At 38.8% G+C, this 26,575-nt stretch overlaps 1 protein-coding gene across 2 annotated transcripts in view; it reads left to right on the top strand.

Moving 5' to 3' along the window:
- Positions 1 to 3,293: 3,293 nt before the first annotated feature.
- The window catches only part of VAMP4 (vesicle associated membrane protein 4), a 43,030-nt gene continuing 19,748 nt past the window's right edge, over positions 3,294 to 26,575 (top strand). For both annotated transcript variants that reach the window (XR_004058898.1, XM_010371292.2), the window contains exons 1-3: positions 3,294 to 3,645; positions 7,107 to 7,221; positions 15,643 to 15,689. Coding sequence is in view for 1 of the 2 variants with exons in the window: in XM_010371292.2 (XP_010369594.1) it covers positions 7,156 to 7,221; positions 15,643 to 15,689 (113 nt within the window). In the remaining variant the exon portion in view is untranslated. The remainder of the gene's footprint in view (positions 3,646 to 7,106; positions 7,222 to 15,642; positions 15,690 to 26,575) is intronic.

Here is a 26,575-nt window from a genome sequence, read left to right as displayed (position 1 = left end):
TACACACCCAATACTGTAGTATCAATTTTTTTATTTTTGCCATTGAGCTGACACAAAGGATCAAACTGTCAAATCAGAGATTTTACTCAGTATCGAGCTTTACTAATAATTTCAAGAACACCAGTAATTCCCAGGTCCTTTCTTCTTGCTTTGGATGCGTCCTGGCCCAGGACAGATGTGGTTTCTAAATCAAGCGTACAGTCACCCCACTTACACAGAAGGAGCCAACTCAGTTACAATACACTTCCATTTTACGCTAAGTTATATAACTTCCGCGGTATTTTCCAGTTAATCATACCCCTGAAATCCACATTGATTCTGTTTCGTTTTGTGAGAGGGAGTCTCGCTCTGTCTACCAGACTGGAGTGCGGTGGTGTGTTCTCTGCTCACTGCAACCTCTGCCTCTCCGGTGCAAGCGATTCTCTTGCCTCAGCCTCCTGAGCAGATGGGATTACAAGTGTATGCCCCCACACCCAGCCAATTTTTGTATTTTTGGTAGAGATGGGGTTGTGCCATGTTGGCCAGGCTGTTAAGTCCTGACCTCAAGTGATCCGCCTGCCTCAGCTTCCCAAAGTGCTGGGATTACCAGATCGATTCTTAATGTGTTTACCATAAACAATCCCAGGACAATCTGGGACATCTTGATAGAGGAATTCCACAAATATGGACTCTTCTGCTAGCAAATACCATTGGTTTGTTTGCCAGGAGGTCTGTAATTACCATATTTATAAAAAGCACATGCTTGCTTGCTTTCCTGAGAGTATTTCCCTACGAGGGGAGAGACTGGATTGCAGATCTTCTGCTCAACTCCTTTCTCAGTCACTGATAGATGAAGAATGGTATTTCCTTGTTTACTTTTACATTTTAAGTAATGTTGAACATTTGGCAACTAAATATTGAAAGCTAGAAGGGAGATGAATCAAGAAGCAATTACCTTAGCAGACTTGAAAAGTAGGAATTCCAAGCAGGCCATGAAGCAACCTGATGCACACAATGAAACCCTGCATGAGGCTCAGGAATTGGAAGTACCAGGTAAAGCTGAAGAGAGCATGATGTGAGCTAGAAATAAATGAAGAATGGTAGAAAGTCTGTTTAAGAATGAATCAGACGCTCAGATTCCCTTTGTTATCCCATCAAAAGCCCAGAGATTTAGTCTTGGAAGACAGCAAAACGCTGATTCTCTAGCTCAGAGGACAGCAGGTCCTCTTAAGGATGAAGGTGTCATGTTGCAAAAGGGGAAAAGAAAATTAGAGGACTAACATCTGAATAACTGAAGCTCACTAAAAAGAAAATGGAGGAAATAAGTAACTCGAGTTGCTTGGAGTTCTGCTTCTAAGCTCAGTGCTACTTATAATCTTTTAGGCTTACTGGTATATTTGATTCATGTTAACTGTAAAATGACATTTTCTAAGTTTCGCAAATATTGGGGATAGTCAAAGGGACTTTGTTCAGGTGATTAAAGGGTGGGACTTGCATTACCCCTCTCCTAAGCAACCATTCCAAAATGACTGGTGGGACTAAAGAATTATGGTTATAAAAAAAAGAAACCCAAAGAATGGATTATCCATAAAAGCTATGCAATGACGTGCCCGTTGGAGCTCACTGACCACACCTTAAGTTGTCCATGTGTAAGAGACGAGGCTATAACTAGCTAAAGCTCTAACTGGCTAAGGCACCAAAGCCAGAAAATATCCTATAACATGCAAATATACAGACATAAAATCAACTGTAAGTGCTGGGCACAGCTGCTTGTGCCTGTAATCCCAACTACTTGGGAGGCAGAAGCAGGAAGATCACTTTAGCCCAGGAGTTCACAGCTGCTGTGAGGTATGTTTGTGTCACCGCACTCCAGCCTGCGGGAAGAAGTGATAACTCGTCTCAAAAAAAAAAAAAAAAAAATCAGCTGTAAAAGGAAAAATAATGTCTGGGTTACCTGTGGAGTCTGGGGGTAGTCCCAGTACCACGCCTAGACAGATATAAACCATGAGAGGTTGGCCGGGCGCGGTGGCTCACGCCTGTAATCCCAGCACTTTGGGAGGCCGAGGCGGGCGGATCACAAGGTCAGGAGATCGAGACCATGGTGAAACCCCGTCTCTACTAAAAATACAAAAATAATTAGCCGGGCGCGGTGGCGGGCGCCTGTAGTCCCAGCTACTCAGGAGGCTGAGGCAGGAGAATGGCGGGAACCCGGGAGGCGGAGCTTGCAGTGAGCCGAGATCGCGCCACTGCACTCCAGCCTGGGCGACAGAGCGAGACTCCGCCTCAAAAAAAAGAAAAAAAAAAAATAAATAAACCATGAGAGGTTTCTATTCTAGGTGGGCCGTTTCAGTCCAAGTCAGCAACTTGGCATAAACACAGGCAACTGAGTTTAGCATCAAGCTTTCAGAACCTTCAACTGACAACCCAACGGCTGTTTCTAAATCTCAGACCATTTAAATCAGAATCTAGGTAACACGTGGGCACCTACGTAGTTTTAAAAGCTTTCCAAGTGATTCAACTCCAAGTGAATCAGAGTTGAGTATCATTGCCTTAGTCATGGCATTTTTCAAATTCGTTAGTACATTTTTACATAAAAAAAAATCAAAAGAAGAGCAACTTTTTGGTAAGAGGGTGTCTATTCTTTCCTTTCCTTTAGTGTCCTCAGATCTTTCCTTCTGCTGTTTTGTCTACTCTTGTTCTTGAACACCCCCTCTTATTTTTATATCTTTAGAAAGTGCCTGGCAAAGCATTTCAGACAGGTAAAATACTGTATCAACAAAGGACCCATAGACACTGTATTCATTTTAAAAGATGTGTAGTGAATATGATTCAGTGAGTAAAATAATCCAGCTGGGGCGTGGGAGGAATGGATAATAAAACAAATAAGAGAACGGAAAAACGAAATTAGGAATTGTTTTTGGTAGCCAGCTACTGCGGGCTTGGAGATCTAAACATGATACCAAATTGGGCGGAGGGGGAGGGAGTGAGGGAGGAATGGGCAGAGTGGCGGAATGGCCTGGCAAGGGCGATTTCCCTGAAACCTGAAGGCTTTCAGTTACAACTAAGGGATACCGGGAAAAGAACACCGAGCCCTCGTTCCGTATCTATCTAAACTAGCTGTGTAACTTTAAGTCAATCTCTTCTCTGAACCAGATATTCCTCCTATCTAAAGGGAGGAGCCTGGCCTAGGAACTCCTAACATCTCTTTCCAAGTCTAGCTAATTCTGTAAACAAGGGATCGAACAGATCTCTTTTCTTCAGAAACGGCCCCAGACGAACCCGAAGCAGGTCCACCGGATCGCGACCGGAACCTGGAGAACCGGTGGTCGTTCCTCCCCTAAACCACAGCCTAACTTTGGAAACCTGCATCTAAACTGCTTGTGGGTCTGGGCTCTTCTAGGCGAAGCGCGTTCGGCGGAATCGACTTCCTCGACTATCTCCGTGCCCTGGACCCGCCCTCTCCGCCTGGCGCCAGGCCGCCGAGCGCCGATCGGCTCGATGAGCGGAGGCGCTGCTGCGCGCTGCGGCCGACGCCGGGTCTGCACGCACTTTCTCCCCCTCCCAGCCTTTTACCTCGGCTTCCCACTCCTTCCCCCGCCCGCCCAGCACCGCCCGCCCAGCACCGCCAGCCCGGGAGAGCTGCCGGGAGTTCCCCGGGAGCCTCAGGTACTGGCGCTGGCCTGTTCCCAGCGGGAGGGGCTGGTGTGAGGAGGAAGGAAACGAAGAAGACGCCCAGCCTCGCCGCCCCCCGACGTCCTAGTCTGGCTGGTCGGCCGGCCTCCGGCATCTAGGAAGGGACCCCGGAGTGGGAAAAGGCTGGGGCCCGGGGTGCCGTGAGGAAGGAAGATGAGGACAGGGGTGTGCGGACGGGGAGCAGTTGAGGCAGAGAAGAATTGGAATGGAGGGGAACTCTGGGGTGATGGGAAGAAAACAGTGCCATGGATGGGGAAGGTTTGGTAAGAGTGGGATGCAGTCAGGAATGCCAGGAGCTACCGTGGGGCAGGAAGGGCCAGTGTTAGGATCAGATATATCGAGGGACGTGGCCTGGTGCGACAGATTGGGTGTGGGGGGGTGAACGGAGCTGCCTGGAATTGTGTATTTAAAGGGCTCGGGAGAAAGAGCGCCAACGCTGCTGTGTTTATAATGACCGGAAGGTGGGAGTGAATCGTTACACTTGACAGGCTTTGCAAATGACGTCTCCGGTCTGTGTCCATCCAAGTCACTTTATTTCTGTGAAATCAAGCAAGACGGCTGATGACAGACAAGGAAGACGAGTCAAAAGGGGAATGGAGGCTTGGAAAAGGAGAGCCTCTGCCCAGATTCAAAGCTGTTGACTAGATAACGTACTACTTACGAAAATGCATACATAGACATTTAAGTATATGCCGATGTATAAGAAGCATACGGTGATGTGACTTTTTTAAGTGAATTTTATAGTGGTGGTCTATCCTCAATGTGGAAATACATGATGGCTCTCTTATTTACATGTATACCTAGTCACAAACACCTGAATTCACATGTCTTTTTTGTAGGAGAAATCTTAGGCGGAGAAATCCTAGTCTACTTTCTGAGCATGATTTATTTCTGCTAGTTGTTTGATACACACGTCATCAGTTACTAATAATCATCAGTTGCAAATAACATCAAAGTTCATCGAGGTAGCTAATTAATCTGCCTGCTGCTTTGCTGATGGGCTTTCTATTTGTTGCACATGGTTTCTTGGGATTACGAGACCTGAATATGGGGTTTGCTCCTCCTTAAGATTGTAGTTTTACTGTATGTCTCATAAAGGCATTATATAAGTCTGCTGTTGTTTGCTCCGAGATGTTGAGGGAGCCTCTTTGCAGGGGTTAAAATCTAAATACAGATATAGTTAAAAGCACAAGTTCTTCAGTAATTTGCTTTGTCATCTGTTTTTCCATGCATTCTGTTACATTTCTGCAAGAATTAAGTATTCCGAAATCAAAGTATGAGGAATAAAAGGGCCAGATGTATGTGACAGAAATATTGTGGAACCAAGAACTCAAGAGCTGTTAGGCAGCAAGAGTTTGGTTTTTGTTACAAGTGAATAATTTCTGATTTGGAAGCATTTCTTACCAAAGAAAAGTGTTTGTGTCCATTTGTTTTGACAAGCAGCTGACTTAAAATATTACTTTTATTTGGTTCGTGAAACCAGATTCTGGGATTATTCTTTTTTAAGTGTATGTCATTAACCAACAAACTGATATCTAACTATACCTAATTTAAAGGGCTGTGTTTCTTCTTGTGGAGAAGGAAACAGGACTATTGGGTTGTTACCAGGAAGTGGGTCTTTCTAGAACAGAATTCTGTAAACCTGACGAGCAACTAATTGAAAAAATAGTTAAAACTGATAATGCACAGCCATTGATTAATTTAGGCCTGTATCTCTGCTGTTTCAATGAGTGTAGTGACTAACGTTATCGTTACTAAACTTTAGTTTTCTCCTAGTTTCTTGGTGCCTACTTCAAAGAAGGTTCATAAAGAGTAAAAGAAAAAGCATGCGTATCGCTGAGCACAGTGCCTAGCACACAATATAACATTATTTCTGACCTATCCTGAATTGCTGAGTATTCATCTACCATCTAGTCAAAAATACTGAAAATTCATTATTTGCATAGAACAACTTTTTCTCAAAAAAAGTTTTAATATGTTGCATACACAAGCATTTTCCTGGAAAGTCACAATGCATATTAGCATATAACAGGATGTGAGTCATTCTGTAGCAAAGAAAACTAGTTTTGTTTAATCCAGTTGTTTTGATAGAAGAAAAATTGAGTTTCTCCTATTTTCTCTCAACACAGAATACTCCTGTGACCCCAAAAAGACTTCTCCTCACGAGCAAGCAGGCAATTCTGCAGCAGGTTCTCCAGCTGGGTGTTCTCTAGTTCAATTCTGATACTGTATACCTAGAGACAGCATCAGATCCTGCAGGTTGAGGGCTTAATCCTACAAGATTCCCCCCAACTTCAGGTGCCAGTCACAAGTTCCAGGTTGTTTTACCTGTGCTTCCAACTGACTGACTATAAATCATAGTTCCCACAATCCCTTCCTTGTGTTCCATTTATTTGCTAGAGTGGCTCACAGAATTCAGAGAAACACTTTGTTTACTGGTTTATTATAAAGGATAGAGATCAACAGCCAGATGGAAGAGGTGCATAGGGCAAGGGGTACAGAGCTTCTGTGCCCTCTCCAGTTGTACCACTGTCCAGGAACCCTCTACTTGTTCAGCTTTCGGGAAGCTCTCTGAACCCTGTCCTTTTTGGGTTTTATGGAGTCTTCATTAGTAGGCATGATTGATTACATCATTGGCCATTGGAAATCAGTTCAACCTGGAGCCCTCCTCCCCTCCCAGGAAGCTAGGGGGTGGGGCTGAAAAGTCGCAGTCTTATAATCATGCCTAGGTTTTTCTGTGACCAGCCTCCATCTTGAATCTATGTGGGGTCTAAGCTACCAGTCATCTTACTAGCATACACAAGACACATCACTGCAGGGATTCCAAGGATATGTCAGGAAATGGGGATTAAAACCAAATATATACATATATTTTATAAATCACAATATCACACAGTACTTACCAAACATACCCCTTTTTATGGAGTACCAATGGGACATTATAGTTTGCAGAATATTTTTGCATGTATTATCCAATTTGACCATCCCACCTCTGCCGAAGCCTGAAAATCACTATTTTGCACATGAGGAAACTGAATCATTGTTTAAGCAGCCAACTAAAAGTGAGAGAAATAGACATGTTATCCTGTCTTCTGACTCCAACTTTAAATTGTAAAGCATTTAATGTCTCAGTGAGACATCTTCCCTGTATTCTCTGCTCTTTCATTTTATAAAAATCTATCTTAAGTCACTCATATCCTACACATGTTCTCTTAGGGCAATTACATCCATTTTCTCATAGTTTTAACTATTTCTTGTGTGTTGAGGTCTAGCATGGAGGCCCCATTCACTGGAGTGGAACAAGTGAGAGGGGAGGAATTGAAGTCAGAAAAATGAGGGAGTCACTGTCATACAGGGTCTTGTGTATATTGTTTTAAGTACTTTAGCTTATACCCCAAAGTCTCAAATCTGATGGAATTTATTTTCTCTTTAAGGCGGTGACTATCCTGTTGAGAAGCAGAAAATACTTCGCAAGTAAAAAATATGCCTCCCAAGTTTAAGCGCCACCTCAATGATGATGATGTCACGGGTTCTGTGAAAAGTGAAAGGGTAAGTTCAGAATCTTAAGCTTTAAAAACAAAAGATTCAAAATATGTTTTCATTCCCTTTGTAAATAATAGAAAAAAACCATCCGGGCACGGTTGCTCATGCCTGCAGTCGCAGCACTTGGGACACTGCAGCAGAATAGCTTGAGCCCAGAAGTTCAAGACCATCTTGGACAACCTAGGGAGACCCTGTCTCTACAAATATTTTTTTAAAAATTAGTGAGGCATGATAGCACGTGCCTGTGGTTCCAGCTATTCGGGAGGCTAAGGCAGGAGGATCACCTGAGCCTGAGAGATAAAGGCTGTGGTGAACTGTCATCTGTACTCCAACCTGAGCAACAGAGCAAGACCCTGTCTCAACAATTAATTAATTAATTAATAATAACAGGAAAATCAAAGGTTTATGACTATATTCTAATCCTAATTGTTTTCTTCATAGTAAATGTATTTAAAAACATGTTACTTAGATTGGTGACAACTGAATCCTACTTCTATTATTGATCAAATCATTATTCTCATAGCTTCTTTCTAGTTTTTGAAAGGGAGTTTTATACAAATACGCAGTATCTTTTTAAGAACTTTGAAGCTGAATATATTTGGAATTTTTCAGATTTTAGAAAGTTAAGAACATATTATGTAACAGCATTTTTGGGGCCTGGACCAGTGCCTCTAAAAATATTAGTATTTCTCAGTGAAGTGTATATTTAGTTATACCTAACTAATGTAAATAAAGTGTGTAAATAAACTAGCTAACATCAGTTCAGATTTTCCTCCAAAACCTTTTGATTTTCAGAAGCTTTTAGATTTTGGAATTGCAAATAAAGGTCTCCAGACCTGTAATTATCTTAGGTTCCAGAGTATCTTTCATATAATGCTTCAATTTCTAGTTTATTCCAGAATATTCTGTGCAAAGATATATGAATCTAGAAATTATGTAGCATTTTGAAAGACATTTTATATGAATGTTGTAGGCAGATTACTTTTAGAATAAGTACTCAATACATATTTATTGGGGGAAATAATTCACATTCTTATTTTTTTAATGCACCATTCTGAAGCCCTCCTTCCCTTCCTTCTTGTCTTGATTCATTCAACAGATATATATTGACCGCCTACTGTGTGCTAGGCACTGGGCTAAAAATTGGAAGACATAGTCTGTGCCTTTGCAAAGCTTTTAGTCTGCTTTGTTTTACATGCTTTTTTTGGATAACCTCAGAACTTCATATTATCCACTCTATCCATCATCTTATGACTTTTAGCCCTAAGTTTATTTTAGTACAACACAGGAAACGTTTTCTTCCCCTTAATCTAACCCTTTGTACAGCTTTTTGGGTTTTGTGTGTTTTTGATGGTTTGTTTTTATTTTTTGAGACCAGGGTCTTGCTCTGTCGTTGAGGCTGAAGTGCAGTGGTGCAATCACGGCTCACTGCAGCCTCCACCTTTTGGGCTTAAGCTATCCTCCCACCCTAGCCTCCTGAGTAGCAAAGACGACAGGTGCATGATACCACTCCCGGCTAGTTTTTATTTTTCTTGTAGAGATGGGGTCTCACCGTGTTGCCCAGGCTGGTCTCAAATTCCTGAGCTCAAGTGATCCATCTGCCTTGGCCTCCCAAAGTGCTGGAAAGTGCTGGGATTACAGACATTTGACACTGCTCTCAGCCTGTTTTTTTGTTTGTTTGTTTTTTTTAATGGGGAATAGAATCCACCAATAGACTAATTGTTAGCAAGTTTATTTAAAAAATAAACTTTAAGGAGTCACCAATGATTTCCATGTTACCAAATCCAATTATTCCTTTTTTGCCATAATTTCAACTGCTTACCAGCATTTGGTGCAGTTTCAACAATTTTAGTCACCTATCTTTTTGCCTCCACATCATGGTGAAACTCTTAGTGTCTGCTTGAGCTATTTCCCCATGCAAGGAATTGAGAAATGCCTTGAGGAAATAAACCAAGTCTGGGTGAACTGGGAAGGCTGTGGCAGAGAGAAGGCAGAGAATGATCAGGGATTGAGAAATCACTCACAGGGATAAGCCAGGGTCTCTTTCTTTATGTAGTATCTTTCAAGATAGACCTCCAAGAAAAAGTGATTCAGAAAATTTGACATACCTGTGCTGGAATTCCATACACTGAAGAATTACTATCAAAAGCATGTCTTGGCCAGGCGTGGTGGCTCACGCCTGTAATCCCAACACTTTGGGAGGCCGAGGCAGGTGGATCACTTGAGGTCAGGAGTTGGAGACCAGTCTGGCCAACATGGTGAAATCCCGTCTCTACCAAAAATACAAAAATTAGTTGGGTGCAGTGGTGCACACCTATAATCCCAGCTACCCAGGAGGCTGAGGCAGGAGAATCGCTTGAATCTGGGAGGCAGAGGTTGCATTGAGCTGAGATTGTGCCATTGCACTTCAGCCTGGGTGACAGAGTGAAATTCCATCTCAAAAAGAAAAAAAAAAGGCATGTCTTTACAAAGCAGAAGGTTGGAGAAATACTAAACCCGTTCAGAGAATAAATGTCAGTTTGTTAAAGTAAATGATACCAATTGTGAACCTATAAAAGAATCCAGTGTAAAACAACACAGACTTGATGTGCGTCCAGTACAAGCTGACTGAAAGCTCCTGATGAATATTCAGTGATCAGCGTGCACAAAATATGTTGAAATATTTTTTAAATCATCAGTTAGAATAATCTGAGCCTCTTATTGCCCCAAGGAAATTTTTAGTCACTTACCCAGAGATGCTTGCAAAGCATTAATATCCTGGAAGATGATCAATAAATGCTGACAGTTGATTGACTGATATCTGAGATATGTCAGGTAAATACCTCAGTCTTGGACAGAGAGCCTTTAAGTCACATCTAACTTTGTGTAAGATGAAGACTGAAGTATGGAAATGTATGCAGTAAAATCACCTCTCAGAACTTGTTTGTAATTCATACAATCTATGTCAATTTTGAAAAATGTATGTAAAGCAGAGAAAGTTGTAGCCAAATTCAATGTATAGTATGCAAGAGTATATTATTTAATAATTTTAATTGGTGCAAATCTCATTAATTTTATAGTTTTATTTTTACATGATTTCGAACTTAAACTATTTATATTTCCTAAGTTCCCCTGTGTTTCTTTCTCACAATCACTGCTGAATGTAAATTTGTGTTCACTGAATGGAATCACTGTTAAGGGCATATTCACTTGAATACGATTGCTTTTTAAAAATCAAGTCCAGGAGTGATATACCAGTAGTACAGTCTCATGGTATATTGGTCATAATCCTGAGAAAATATTGACAGAATTATTATTTGTAGATATTAAATACCAGTTTAATATGTGTGGAAATCAGATTAAATAGGACATAAAGTCCCCCCTAATAACAAGGTCAGGAAAAAATTACTTCAAGAAAAACAATAGTAAACCTTAAATTTAAAAAAAATACAAATAAATAAGCTTTATGAATATATTTTTAAATTTAAAGTGTACTGTCTCAATAAATTCCACTGCTGAGACTGTAATTGTATCACTTTCTCCTTACATTCTTCATTGATTACTAGTATATTAGATACCAGAACTGAATAAAATTGACTGTTTAAAGAGAATTCCTTTTTGATGTTTATTATATTATGAAGTTTGATAACTGATTGGTTCGAATAATATATAAATTACTTTTAAAACCTTTTAAAAGTTTTGTTCGTCTTTCCTATTATACTTTTTTGGTAACAGCTTTATTGAGATAAAAGTCACATACCATACAATTCACCCACTTAAAGTGTACAATTCAGTGGGTTTTATTATACTCACAGAGTTGTGCAACAATCACCACAATCAATTTTAGGATATTTTCATTAGCCCAGAAAGAAATGCTGTGCCCTTTTGCAGTCATCTCCCATTTTCTTTATCCCCTCAGCCTTTAAGCAACTGCAGACCTATAGATACATCTATTCTGGATGTTTTCTATAAATGGAATCATATAACATATAGCCTTTTGTGACTGGCTTCTTTGACTTAGCATAATGTTTTTAAGATCCATCAATGTTGTAGTGCATATCAGTGCTTCATTCTTTTCTTTTTTTCTTTTTCTTTTTGAGACGGAGTCTCCCTCTGTTGCACAGGCTGGATGGAGTCCAATGGTGCGATCTCGGCTCACTGCAACCTCCACCTCCTGGGTTCAAGCAATTTTCCTGCCTCAGCCTCCCAAGTAGCTGGGATTACAGGCATGCACCACCATGCCCAGCTAATTTTTGTGTTTTTAGTAGAGATGGGGTTCCACCATATTGGCCAGGCTAGTCTCGAACTCCTGATCTCAGGCGATTCGCCCACCTCGGCCTCCCAAAGTGCTGGGAGGCCTTCATTCCTTTTTATTGCTAAGTAATATTCCCTTATATTGATATAACACATTTGGTTTACCCATTTATCAGTTCATAGATATTTGGGTTTTTTTCTACTTTTGGCTATTTTGAATACTGCTGCTATGAACATTAGCATACAAGTTTTTGTTTGAGCATGTTTTTATTTCTCTTGGGTATATACCTAAGGCAGAGTTGCTGAGTATTGTAGTAACTCTCTGTTCAGCCTTTTGAAGAACTGCCCACCTGTTTTCCAAAGTGGTTGTACAATTTTTACATTCTCACCAGCAATGTATGACGGTTCCGATTTCTGCACATCCTCACCAACACTTATTATTATCTGCCTAGTGGGTATGAAATATTATCTCATTGTGTTCTATTATTCTTTTTTGACACTGTATCCCTAGCACTTGTGTTTATTCAATGAATGTATGAAAAGGCATTGGTTTGAGACATTGAGAAAAGGTGTGTTTCTCAGTGTACAATTATAGTAAACATACCTTATCTTTAGTATTATTATCCTCTAAACCAAATAAATTATTACTGTTACCATTATTATTTTGAGACTGGGTCTGGCTCTGTCATCCAGGCTGGAATGCAGTGGCACGATCGTGGCTCACTGCAGCCTCCTCCTGGGCTCAAGCAATCCCCTCAAGTAGCCTCCAGAGTAGCTGGAACTACAGGCATACACCACCACGCCTAATTTTTTTTTTTTTTTTTTTTTTGGTAGAGATGGGGTTTCACTACACTGCCCAGGCTGGTTTCGAACTCCGGGGCTCAAGTGATCCTCCCTCCTCATCTTCCCAAAGTGCCGGGATTACAGGTGTGAGCCACCATGCCCGGCCGTAAACCAAATAAATTATATTATAAATGTAATGCTTGTCTGTTGCTTGTTAGCTGGAATATTACTCAAGAAATACTTATTTAAAAAATGACCTAATGCATTTCCTTGAATATTAATTGGTTTTGAACATTTCATGTGGTCATTGGCCATTTCTTCTATTGGGTATTATCTATTTCTATTCTTTGTTTTTCTATAATGTCTCTTTTTCTTACTAGCTTTCTCATAATTTGCGCAGCTTTTGTTTTAGATATTTTAAGCTATATTATTAGGTATTTAAACATTCGTTGCTATTAAATCTTCTTGATGGATTGTACATTTTATTATTGTAAAATCATCTTATTTGATTGTTTAATACTTTGTCCTAAAATTCCTCTTTATATTGCTAACTGTAACATTCTTTTTGTTAGAATTTGCTGATGTATGTTTTCTACCCCCGCTTTTCCCCATCCTTTATTCGATATTTGTTTTAGATGAATTTCTTGCAAACAGATATTGGCTAGAATTTTTCTGAACCCTAATTACATATAGTTTTTGTTATTAAATGGGGACATTCAAACCAGTCACATTTATTGTGAATAACTAATACACTCAGACTTTTTCTGTGCCAGCCAGCTAGTCCTGCAGCAATGAATGCTCTTCACCCTGATCTTTGGCTGGCTCTTTGTTATTTGGATCTCAGCTTAAATTTCACCTCTTCAGAGTGATTTTTTATGACAGCCTAATCTCACATAGTCACACCATCACTTTTTGTCCCATCACTGTTTTAATTCTCTGCACAGCATTTGTCGCAATCTTGTTTTTCTGTGAGCGCTCAGACTTCGTTTTGTTCAAAACTGGTGCTTAGTACTTAGAACAGTGCACATAGAAGCACGTAAAAGATGCCCAAAAATACTTGTTAAATGAGTATTGAATACATCCTTCTTTCATTTTTTTCACTTTTTAGTATATGTCATATATTATACATAGATATAGTGATATTCATTGTATTTCTTATATTTTCCTTTTCCCGTATGCCTTTTCTTATGCTAAATTCTCTTATGCCTTCCCTTACGCTAGATTGATTATTTTCACTCATCTTCCTCCTTGCCCCCAGAACCACCATATCTAAACCACAGTTTAGATATTTTACTCCCTTCTCCCTCCTTCCCTCTCTCTTTTGTTACTAACTTTATATTTTAATGGTAGTGTTAATCTGTGTTCTCTGTCAACATACCAAAAACTAAGCCCCTTCCCTTGTTTTACTTTTTAATTCTAGTCCTGTTTCCGCTTCCTCCATTCCACTCCTCATCAAGATGAGCATATTGGCAATGCTTTCACTTCCTCACTTCAGTCTCCCACTCCCAGCTTCTGGGCTTTGTTGGAAACGTTTTAGGTTCTTTTTAAGCTTTTCTGTATAATACGTATTTTTTTCAAAAGCTTTAACTTATTGTTTACAGTCACATTATCATCAACTATTTAGATTTGGCCACACATTGTATTAGATTCATTGATTGCATCATCCATCTCAGTCTTAAGGTCTTTGTTTTGATTTCATTTTCTTTTTGGCTGCTGTAATTTCTTGAGGAATTTCCTCAGAAAAGGTACATGGGTAGTGTATTAATTTCCCATTACTGCTGCTACAAATTACCACAGACTTAAAACAACACAAATTTATTGTCTTATGGTTCTGGTGACCAGAAGTCTAAAATGAGCTTATGGGACTAAAATCAAGGTGCCAGTAGGGCTGTGTTCTTTCTGGAGGCTTTAGGGAAGAAACTGTTTTTTTGCTTTTCCTAGCTCCTAGAGGCTGTTTACCTTTTTAGGCTCATGCCCCTTCCTGTGTCTTCAAAACCGTCAGTGTAATGTCTGTCTGTCTCTCTCTCTCTCTCTCCTCTGCATTGGGCCCATATGAATAATTCATAATGATCTTTTCTTCTCAAGATCCGTAATCACATCTGCAAAGTCCCTTTTACCATTCAAGGTAATACATTCACAGGTTTTGGTGATTATATTAGCCAGGCGTGGTGGCACGCACCTGTAGTCCCAGCTACTTGGGAGGCTAAAGCAGGAGAATCGCTTGAACCCGGGAGGTGGAGGTTGCAGTGAGCCGAGATTGCACCACTGCACTCCAGCCTGTGTGACAGAGCAAGACTCTGTCTCAAACAAAACAAAACAAAAAAACAGGTTTTCGTAATTAGGAAATGAACATCTTTGGGAGCTATTATTCTGCCTACAACAAGTGGTAGTTTGAGCATCCCTAATCTGAAAATCCAAAATGCTCCCAAATCTGAAACTTTTTAAGTACCAGCATTATGCCACAATGGAAAATTCCACGCTTGACCTTATGTGATGAGTTGCAGTCAAAACGCAATCAAAATTTTGTTTCATGCACAAGAGTATTAAAAAATATTGTGTAAAATTACCCTTAGGCCATGTATATAAGGTATATTTGAAACTCAAGGTCTTCATGAAGCATAATGAATTTTGTGTTGAGACTTCGGTCCCATCCCCAAGATGTTTCCTTATATATATGCAAATATTCGAAAATCCAAAATTTGAAATACTTCTGGTCCCAAGCATTTAGGAAAAGGGATTCTTGTATACTATGTGAGCTCTTGTGTGTCTGAAAAGGTCTGGATTTTGCTCTTCTTTAGCCACCTTTTGGACTTTATACCCACCCCTTTTGGGGAGAAGGTGAGACTGTCCTCATTTTAAGGAAAATTGTTGTATGTTGTAAAAGTAAGATTGCTTTTGTTTGGAAGTTCAGATTTGTTTAGGGGGCTGTTTGTGGGTAGAGTAGCTAAAAAGTAGAACATGCCCATTTTTAAGCCCTTGTCCTCAGCTCCAAACTATCCCTCTATACTCTTCTCTGATGCTGCAATTGGAATCCACAAACTATATTTCGTCTTTCCACCTGGCTCCCTAAGTTCTGCCAACAGACAGACACTGGCAGTCAGAAGGAAGGAGAGGGGACTTGCTCCCTCCTGACTACCTGCAGTTCCTCACTCCCATACCAGCTTCAGTGACCTTTCTACCTTTTTTAGTCAGTTATAGGATTCTATAATTATGAGCATTTTCTTTGCAAAGTCTGTAAATGTTGTCCCACATCTTCTAGCTTCCAGTGAAAGATACGTAATTACTTTTCCCTCTTTATGGACACTTGGAGTTAAGATATTTCACTAGTATAGGACTTATTTCATTACTCCTCTGTGGCATTTTGTAAGCCCTCTGAATCTGAAAACTCAAGTCTTTTTCTTTTTTTGACAGAGAAATCTTTTGGAAGATGATTCAGATGAAGAAGAGGACTTTTTTCTGTAAGTTTTTTTTACAGCTTTATTAGGGTGTAATTGACATATAATACATGCATATATCTAAAGTATACTGTATACATTTTGACAGACATACAGTAGTCTCCCTTATACATGAGAGATGCATTCCAAGATCCCCCAGTGGATATGTGAAAACAGAGTAGCAAACCATATGTATGTATGTATGTATATATATACACACATACATGTTTTATATATGTGTGTATATGTATACACACATATTTTTTTTCTATACATACATACCTATCATAAAGTTTAACTTATAAATTAGGCACTGTAAGAGATTAACAGCAAAAGCTAATAATAGAACACTTATAACAATATACTATAATAAAATTTTTGTGCATCTGGTCTCTGTCTCTCTCTCTCTTAAAATATCATCCTATGCTCACCCTTCTTCTTGTGATGATGTGAGATAATAAAATGCCTACATGATAAGATGAAGTGAGGTGAAGGATATAGACATTTTGACATAGCATTAGGTACTATTGACCTCTGATGATATGTCAGAAGAAGAATCATCTATTTAAGGTGTTCTTGGATCATGAAGCCAAGAAGATGTTGATAACTAAAGGAATGGGTAGCATATACAATGTGGATATGCAGGACAAAGGGGTGATTCACATTTCAGGTGGGACAAAGCAGGGCAACTTGAGGTTTCATCATGCTACTCAGAATGGTGCACAATTTAAAACTTACAAATTGTATTTCTGGAATTTTCCATTTAATATTTTCAGACTGCAGTTGACCATGGGTAACTGAAACTGTGGAAAGCAAAACCATGGGTGAGGGAGAGCTTACTGTACTGTATACCTGTGACATCATCACCAAAATCAAATAATGAACCATCTGTCGCCCTGCAAATTTCCTCATAACCCTTGGTAATCCATTGCTGTCCCAGTCCCTAGGCAACCAGTGGTCTGCTTTCTATCACCGTAGTTTGTATTTTCTAAAATTTTTTATAAATGAAATCATGCAGTATGCCCCCTTTTTAAAACCTGGCTTTATTCAGCGTGGTTTTTGAGATTCATCCATGTGTTAATACTTGGGTTGTTTAATTTTCTGAGTAATATTCCATTGTATGATGCTGCAGTTTGTTTATGCAATCACTTGTGTGTGGATTTTCGGGTTGTTTCTACTTTTTGGCTTTTACATATAAAGCTGTTAACAAACATTTGTGTGCAGGTTTTTGTGTGGATATATGCTATTATTTCTCTTGGAAATAAAAATACCTAGGAGTAGAATGGCTGGTGTAAGTTTACAATTGTTTTCCAAAGCGGTTGTACCATTTTATATTGTCATCAGCATTGTATGAGAATTCCAGTTGCTCCATATCCTCATCAACACTACATATGGTCAGTCTTCTTCAGTCTTTTTCATTCTAGCCATTCTAGTGGGTGTGTAGTGGTATCTAGTTGTGGTTTTAATTTGCATTTCCTTAATGACATATAATGTTAGTGTGCTTATTTTTCATCCTCATACCTTCTTTGTTCAAATCTTGCCCATTTTAAACTTTTTCTCATTGAGTTGTGTTTTTTTGCTTTTTATTTTTATTTTATTTATTATTATTTTTTTGAGGCAAGGTATTACTCTTGCTCAGGTTGGTGGAGTGTCCTGGCGCACTCTTGGCTCACCGCAGCTTCAAACTCCTGGGCTCAAATGATTTTCTCACCTCAGCCTCCCAAGTAGCTGGGACTATGGGTGTGTGCCATCACACCCAACTAATTATTATATGTATTTATATTTTGCAGAGATTAGGTCTCACTTTGTTTCCCAGGCTGGTCTCAAACTCCTGGCCTCAATTGATCCTCCCACCTCAGCCTCCCAAAGTGCTGGGATTACGGGGATGAGCAACTATGCCTGGCCGAGAGTTTTTATACAAGATACAAGTTTTCTGTCAGATATGTGTTCTGTAAATATTTACTACAAATCTATAACTTAACCTTTTCATTTTGTAATAGTATCTTTTGAAGATTAAAATTTTGATTTTGATGGCATCAGTTTATTGAATTTTTTTCCTATTGTTTTTGCCATTTTTTTCATATACAAGAAATCTTTCCCCAACTCAAAGTCACTAAGATTTTTACCTGTATTTTCTTCTAGGAGTTTTATAGTTTCGATTTTTACATTTAGGCCTACAATCCCTTTTAAGTTAATTTTTGTATATATTTGAGGTAAGGATGAAACTGGGAGAATATAGCCATCCAGCTATTTCATTGTAATTTGATAAAAAGATCATCCTTTCCCCACTGAATTACCTTGGCATCTCATAAAAAATTAGTTGAACTGATCAATCCTTTGTAGTTATGATTAGAAAGAGTCCTCGGACAGGTCTAGGTTTACATTTGTCAAGTCAGGAAGGACAACATTGTTGTGGGAGTTTTCACTGGGGATTGATGTAGAGGGAAATATGCGTGAGAGGAAACATTTACCTCTTACTTTGTTAAAATATTGTGACTTGGCAGTGGCTCACGCCTGTAATCCTAGCTCTTTGGCAGGCCGAGGCGGGTGGATCACAAGGTCAGGAGTTCAAGACCAGCCTGGCCAACATAGTGAAACCCTGTCTCTACTAGCAATACAAAAATTAGCCGGGCATGGTGGCTTGTGCCTGTAGTCCCACCTACGTGGGAGACTGAGGCAGGAGAACCGCTTGAACCCAGTAGCTGGAGGTTGCAGTGAGCCGGATTGCACCACTGCACTCCAGCTTGGGCAACAGAGTGACACTTCATCTCAAAAAAAAAAAAAAAAAAAAAAAAAAAATTGTGACTTCTTTTATTGAGGCTGGGTTTTTTTCCAAATGAAAACATTTTATAAAAATTAACGGAGGCCGGGCGCGGTGGCTCAAGCCTGTAATCCCAGCACTTTGGGAGGCCGAGACGGGTGGATCACGAGGTCAGGAGATAGAGACCATCCTGGCTAACATGGTGAAACCCCGTCTCTACTAAAAAAAATACAAAAAACTAGCCGGGCGAAGTGGCGGGCGCCTGTAGTCCCAGCTACTTGGGAGGCTAAGGCAGGAGAATGGCGTGAACCCGGGAGGCGGAGCTTGCAGTGAGCCAAGATTGCGCCACTGCACTCCAGTCTGGGCGACAGAGCGAGACTCCGCCTCAAAAAAAAAAAAAAAAAAATTAACGGAAACCTAGCCAGGCACAGTGGCTCATGCCTGTAATCGCAGCACTTTGGGAGACTGAGGCAGGCGGATCACCTGAGGTCAGGAGTTCGAGACCAGCCTGGCCAACACAGTGAAACATCTCTGCTAAAAATACAAAAATTAGCCAGGCATGGCGGTGTGCACCTGTAAATCCCAGCTACTCAGGAGGCTAAGGCAGGAGAATCGCTTGAACCTGGGAGGCGGAGGTTGCAGTGAGCCAAGATCGCAACACTGCATTCTAGCCTGGGTGACAGAGAAAAAGACTCCATCTAAAAAATTAAAAAATTTTTTAAAAAAGAGGAAACCCGTGAAGCAATGAAGAAAGAGCTTACAGGATAGATAGCAGCAAATCTAGTAACAGAAAATAGTATCATTTTTGGCAGAATGTCAGATAATGTGGGGAGATAATTTTCTTTTTATGTATTTATTATACTTTAAGTTCTAGGTACATGTGCACAACGTGCAGGTTTGTTACATATGTATACATGTGCCATGTTGGTGTGCTGCAGCCATTAACTCGTTATTTACATTAGGTATATCTCCTAATGCTATTCCTCCCCACTCCCCCCTCCCCACAATAGGCCCCCATGTGTGATGTTCCCCTTCCTGTGTCCAAGTGTTCTCATTGTTCAGTTGCCACCTATGAGTGAGAACATGCAGTGTTTGGTTTTCTGTTCTTGCGATAGTTTGCTGAGAATGATGGTTTCCAGCTGCATCCATGTCCCTACAAAGGACACGAACTCATCCCTTTTTATGGCTGCATAGTATTCCATGGTGTATATGTGCCACATTTTCTTAATCTAGTCTGTCACTGATGGACATCTGGGTTGATTCCAAGTCTTTGCTATTGTGAATAGTGCTGCAATAAACATACGTGTGCATGTGTCTTTATAGCAGCATGATTTATAATCCTTTGGGTATATACCCAGTAATGGGATGGCTGGGTCAAATGGTATTTCTAGTTCTAGATCCTTGAGGAATCACCACACTGTTTTCCACAATGGTTGAACTAGTTTACTGTCCCACCAACAGTGTAAAAGTGTTCCTATTTCTCCACATCCTCTCCAGCACCTGTTGTTTCCTGACTTTTTAATGATTGCCATTCTAACTGGTGTGAGATGGTATCTCATTGTGGTTTTGATTTGCATTTCTCTGATGGCCAGTGATGATAAGCATTTTTTCATGTGTCTGTTGGTTGTATGAATGTCTTCTTTTGAGAAGTGTCTGTTCATATCCTTTGCTCACTTTTTGATGGGGTTGTTTGATTTTTTCTTGTAAATTTGATTGAGTTCTTTATAGGTTCTGGATATTAGCCCTTTGTCAGATGAGTAGATTGCAAAAATTTTCTCCCATTCTGTAGGTTGCCTGTTCACTCTGATGGTACTTTCTTTTGCTGTGCAGAAGCTCTTTAGTTTAATTAGATCCCATTTGTCTATTTTGGCTTTTGTTGCCGTTGCTTTTGGTATTTTAGACATAAAGTCCTTGCCCATGCCTATGTCCTGAATGGTATTACCTAGGTTTTCTTCTAGGGTTTTTATGGTATTAGGTCTAACATTTAAGTCTCTAATCCATCTTGAATTAATTTTCATATAAGGAGTAAGGAAAGGATCCAGTTTCAGCTTTCTACTTATGGCTAGCCAATTTTCCCAGCACCATTTATTAAATAGGGAATCCTTTCCCCATTTCTTGTTTTTGTTGGGTTTGTCAAAGATCAGATGGCTGTTGATGTGTGGCATTATGGGTGACAAGATTTCTATAGAGTCATGCGAATTTCCTACAATGCTACTTGTGGTGCAAAGCCTTAGATTAGAGCAATAGCTACCTCTCAAAAGGGAACTCAGTTTTTTTAATTTTTTAAATTGTTTGCTGATTGATTGACTGACTGAGACAGGGTCTCATTATGTTGGCCAGGATGGTCTTGAACTCCTGACTTCAAGTGATTCTCCTGCCTCAATTCCCCTACCAGAGTAGCTAGAATTAATAGCACAAGCCTCTACACCCAGGAACTCAATATTGAATACATACATGGAATTTATTCAGCCTTAAAAAGTTTGGAAGGAAATTCTGACATATGCTAAAACATGGATGAACCTTGAAGACTGTATGCTAAGTAAAAGAAACCAGTCATAAAAGGAAAAATATTGCATGATTCCACTTATATGAGGTACCTAGAGTAATCAAATTCATAGAAACACAAAATAGAATGGTGTTTGCCAGGGCCTTTGAGGAGAAGGGAATGGCGAGTTAGGGGACAGAGTTTCAGTTTTGCAAGATGAAAAAGTTCTAGAGATGAATGGTGATGATAGTTCATTAAGTGAATTACTTAATGCCACAGAACTGTATGCTTAAAAATAGTTTAAATAGTAAATATATGTTATATATATTTACCACAATAAAAATTTATTGACCATATATGTGTGGCTCTATTTCTGGACTCTATGTCTTTCTTACATCAATACCATAGTAATCACTATCTTGAGTACTGTGACTTTATAATAAGTTGTGAGGTAGTATAGTTTATATCCTTCAACTTTGCATTGCCTTTTCAAAGTTCTTTTGGCTATTGGAGGCTCTGAGCATTTTCATATAAATTTTAGAATCATCTTGTCAGTTTCCAGCAAGCCTGCTGGAATTTTGGTTGAGATTGTATTGAACCTGTAGATCAGTTTGGGGATAATTCACATTTTAATATTTGGTTTTCAGACCCATGAAAATGGTATATCTTTTTATTTATTTGGGTAATTTCTTCCAGCAGTGTTTTGTGATTTTCAGTGTCCAGATGTTGTATTTTTTTTCTTTGTCAAATTGATCCTTAAGTATTTTCTTTTTTTTATTATTTTTTATTATTATACTTTAAGTTCTAGGGTACATGTGCACAATGTGCAGGTTTGTTACGTATGTATAGATGTGCCGTGTTGGTGTGCTGCACCCGTTAACTCGTCATTTATATTAGGTATATCTCCTAATGCCATCCCTCCCGCCTCTCCCCACCTCAAGACAGGCCCCGGTACATGATGTTCCCCACTGTCGTGTCCAAGTGTTCTTATTATTCAGTTCCCACCTATGAGTGAGAACATACGGTGTTTGGTTTTCTGTCCTTGCGATAGTTTGCTGAGAATGATGGTTTCCAGTTTCATCCATGTGCTTACGAAGGACATGAACTCATCCTTTTTTATGGCTGCATAGTATTCCATGGTGTATTTGTGCCACATTTTCTTAATGCAATCTATCATTGATGGACATTTGGGTTGGTTCCAAGTCTTTGCTATTGTGAATAGTGCCGCAATAAACATACATGTACATGTGTCTTTGTAGCAGCATAATTTATAATCTTTTGGTATATGCTCAGTAAGGGGATGGCTGGGTCAAATGGTATTTCTAGTACTAGATCCTTGAGGAATTACCACACTGTCTTCCACAATGGTTGAACTAGTTTACTGTCCCACCAGCAGTGTAAAAGTGTTCCTATTTCTCCATATCCTCTCCAGCACCTGTTGTTTCCTTACTTTTTAATGATTGCCATTCTAACTGGTGTGAGATGGTATCTCATTGTGGTTTTGATTTGCATTTTTCTGATGGCCAGTGATGATGAGCATTTTCTGATGTGTCTGTTGGCTGCATAAATGTCTTCTTTTGAGAAGTGTCTGTTCATATCCTTTGCTCACTTTTTGATGGGGTTGTTTGATTTTTCCTTGTAAATTTGTTTGAGTTCTTTGTAGGTTCTGGATATTAGCCCTTTGTCAGATAGGTAGATTGTAAAATTTTCTCCCATTCTGTAGGTTGCCTGTTCACTCTGATGGTACTTTCTTTTGCTGTGCAGAAGCTCTTTAGTTTAATTAGATCCCATTTGTCTATTTTGGCTTTTGTTGCTGTTGCTTTTGGTATTTTAGACATGAAGTCCTTGCCCATGCCTATGTCCTGAATGATATTACCTAGGTTTTCTTCTAGGGTTTTTATGGTATTAGGTCTAACATTTAAGTCTCTAATCCATCTTGAATTAATTTTTGTATAAAGTGTAAGGAAGGGATCCAGTTTCAGCTTTCTACATATGGCTAGTCAGTTTTCCCAGCACCATGTTTTAAATAGGGAATCCTTTCCCCATTTCTTGTTTTTGTCAGGTTTGTCAAAGAGCAGATAGTTGTAGATGTGTGGTGTTATTTCCAAGGGCTCTATTCTGTTCCATTGGTATACATGTCTGTTTTGGTACCAGTACCATGCTGTTTTGGTTACTGTAGCCTTGTAGCATAGTTTGAAGTCAGGTAGCATGATGCCTCCAGCTTTGTTCTTTTGGCTTAGGATTGTCTTGGCAATGTGGGCTCTTTTTTGGTTCCATATGAACTTTAAAGTAGTTTTTTCCAATTCTGTGAAGAAAGTCGTTGGTAGCTTGATGGGGATGGCATTGAATCTATAAATTACCTTGGGCAGTATGGCCATTTTCACAATATTGATTCTTCCTATCCATGACTATGGAATGTTCTTCCATTTGTTTATGTCCTCTTTTATTTCATTGAGTAGTGGTTTGTAGTTCTCCTTGAAGAGGTCCTTCACATCCCTTGTAAGTTGGATTCCTAGGTATTTTATTCTCTTTGAAGCAATTGTGAATGAGAGTTCACTCATGATTTGGCTCTCTGTTTGTTATTGGTGTATAGGAATGCTTATGACTTTTGCACATTGATTTTCATAATTTCTGATGCTACTAAAAATGACATTTCAGATGGTGTTTCAAAATTTTAGAATGTTGTACTCATTGCTAGTATAAATGTTATTGTTGTAAATTAACCTTGTATTCTACAATCTTGCCAAACCCCGTTAGTAGTTTTAGTATTGTTTTTATAGATCCTACTGGATTTTCTACATAGAACAATTATACTTTCTGCAAATAAAGACAGTTTTATTTCCTCCTTGTCTATGTTTGTCTTTTATTTTTTATTACCTTATTGCTCTGACTAGAACATTCAGTACAATATTGGGTATAGATGGTGAGAGTGAATGTCCTTGCTTTGTTCCTGATCTCCTTTAGGGGAAGCATTCATCTTTCACCCCTGTTCCTGATCTCCTTTAGGGGAAGCATTCATCTTTCATATTATGTTTCATTTTCATTGTATGTTGTTATTGTTGTTTGTAGATGTATCAGGTTGAGGATGTTTCCTTCTATTCCTAGTTTGTGAAGAGTTTTTATCATTAGCTGATCTCATGAGAATAAGATATAAACTACAAAACTCAAAAGAAACTAGGTTCTTAAATTTCTAGACATGGCAATTTCTAAAGGAGGTGAAAAAATACAGCAATTGATAAAAAAAGTTTGAAAACAAAATAAAACTGTTTACTGAAACTTATTTAACATAATGTATAAGTGTGAATATATCATCTTGCCTTAGTTCCTCTGAGCTTTTTCCTTGAAGTCTTTTAAGCTCCAGCGAAGCCTCAGAATACTGGAACAGTATTCCATTCCAAAATGATGTTAAACATTGAATTTCATAGAGAAAACTAATATTCTGAACCAGAGGCCATTCCTAAAAACTAGGCAAGAACGTACAAGAGCTGGTCAACCGAAAAACAAAGAAAAGCAGTTATTAAACGAGGAAACTATATATAAAGTGAAATAGAATCTGAAAATTATTGAATTAAAATTATCCTACTACAGGTTAAAAAAAAAAGCAGCAGCTATGTCTGTTTCATCTATCAAGTCTGTGAATGTGGTGAATTATGTTGATTTTGAAATTTTAAACAATTGTTGCATTTCTGATGTAAACCCTACTTGGTCATCATGTATTATTCTTTTTTTTTTTTTTTTTTTTTTTTTTTTTTTTTTTTTTTTTTTTTTTTTTGAGACGGAGTCTCGCTCTGTCGCCCGGGCTGGAGTGCAGTGGCCGGATCTCAGCTCACTGCAAGCTCCGCCTCCCGGGTTTACGCCATTCTCCTGCCTCAGCCTCCCAAGTAGCTGGGACTACAGGCGCCCGCCACCTCGCCCGGCTAGTTTTTTGTATTTTTTTAGTAGAGACGGGGTTTCACCATGTTAGCCAGGATGGTCTCGATCTCCTGACCTCGTGATCCGCCCGTCTCGGCCTCCCAAAGTGCTGGGATTACAGGCTTGAGCCACCGCGCCCGGCCTATTCTTTTAAAACATTGTTGGAATCAATTTGTTAAGAGTTTAAGAATTTTTGCTTCTGTGTTCATTAGGAGATATTGGTTGGTTAATAGTTACATCTTTTTCTTGTTGTGTCTTTATCTGGTTTTCTTGGTAGATTCATACTGGCCCCGGGATAATGAGTTGGGAAGGTTCTGTCTTTTTTAGTTTTCCAGAAGAGTTTGCATAGAATTCGTACTTTTTCTTCATTAAATGTTTGGTAGAATTCATGACTGAACAAATCTAGTCCTGGAATTTTCTTTGGGGGATTTTTTTAAAGTAATTTTAGATCCATAGAAGAGTTGCACAGATAGTATAGAGAGTTCCTATCTACCCTTCACTTAGCTTCTGTTAATAAATCTTATATAACCATGGTACATTTGTCTGTAGTGATGTTCCCTCTTCCATTCCTATTACTAATTTATGCCTTCTCTCTTTTTTTCCTAATCAGTCTGGCTAGAAGTTTATCAAGTTTTAATTTTCAAAGAACCAGCTTTTGATTTTGTGTTTTTCTATAAGTATTTTCAAGTCTCATGTTACTTGATAGATGAAACAGACATAGCTGCTGCTTTTTTTTTTAACCTGTAGTGGGATAATTTTAATTCAATAATTTTCAGATTCTATTTCACTTTATATATAGTTTCCTCGTTTAATAACTGCTTTTCTTTGTTTTTCGGTTGACCAGCTCTTGTAAGTTCTTGCCTAGTTTTTAGGAATGGCCTCTGGTTCAGAATATTAGTTTTCTCTATGAAATTCAATGTTTAACATCATTTTGGAATGGAATACTGTCCCAGTATTCTGAGGCTTCGCTGGAGCTTAAAAGACTTTAAGGAAAAAGCTCAGAGGAACTAAGGCAAGATGATATATTCACACTTATACATTATGTTAAATAAGTTTCAGTAAACAGTTTTATTTTGTTTTCAAACTTTTTTTATCAATTGCTGTATTTTTTCACCTCCTTTAGAAATTGCCGTGTCTAGAAATTTAAGAACCTAGTTTCTTTTGAGTTTTGTAGTTTATATCTTATTCTCTATCTCCAGAAGAATCATAATTACTTTAACCAAATGTTATTTCAAGAATATTAAAATGGATTGATTAGGGTGTGATATACATTCAACTACAATAAGGAGATAATAATCTGAGTAATGTTAGTATTTTCTTAATATCTTGCATTTCCCTTTTGCTATGTTGATAAGTTTAAGATGAGTAATTAAAAACATACTTAAAATTGTTAGTGTTCTGAATGAGTTTTTCTCTATATCCATCTTTGTCAATCAGCATTTCACTTCGTAGTTTCCTCATTTCATTATAGTCTAAATTCAAGGTGAATTGTGCTGTTAGTTCTACAGTTGACCATAAAGATATTAATATTCACTAGCAGTTAAGTAGTTAGGATATTACAGAGTTTAATGATCAGAACAAACTCTGTGTAACTTGTTATATAAGATAATATAAACCCTAATTTCTCTGAAAGTTTTAACATTCAGAAGAATTAGCTTAATTGTGGCTAGTAATAAGTACCAATGAAGTAAAGACATGATTACCTATTATTCAGTTTCACCAGTATCAGTAAAATGTGGTCCCTTATGATAA

The sequence above is a fragment of the Rhinopithecus roxellana genome, chromosome 8 (assembly GCF_007565055.1).
Source record: "Rhinopithecus roxellana isolate Shanxi Qingling chromosome 8, ASM756505v1, whole genome shotgun sequence".
Lineage (NCBI taxonomy): Eukaryota > Metazoa > Chordata > Mammalia > Primates > Cercopithecidae > Rhinopithecus > Rhinopithecus roxellana.
Note: the sequence above shows the minus strand (reverse complement) of the source record. Positions and strands in the feature narration are given on the sequence as shown.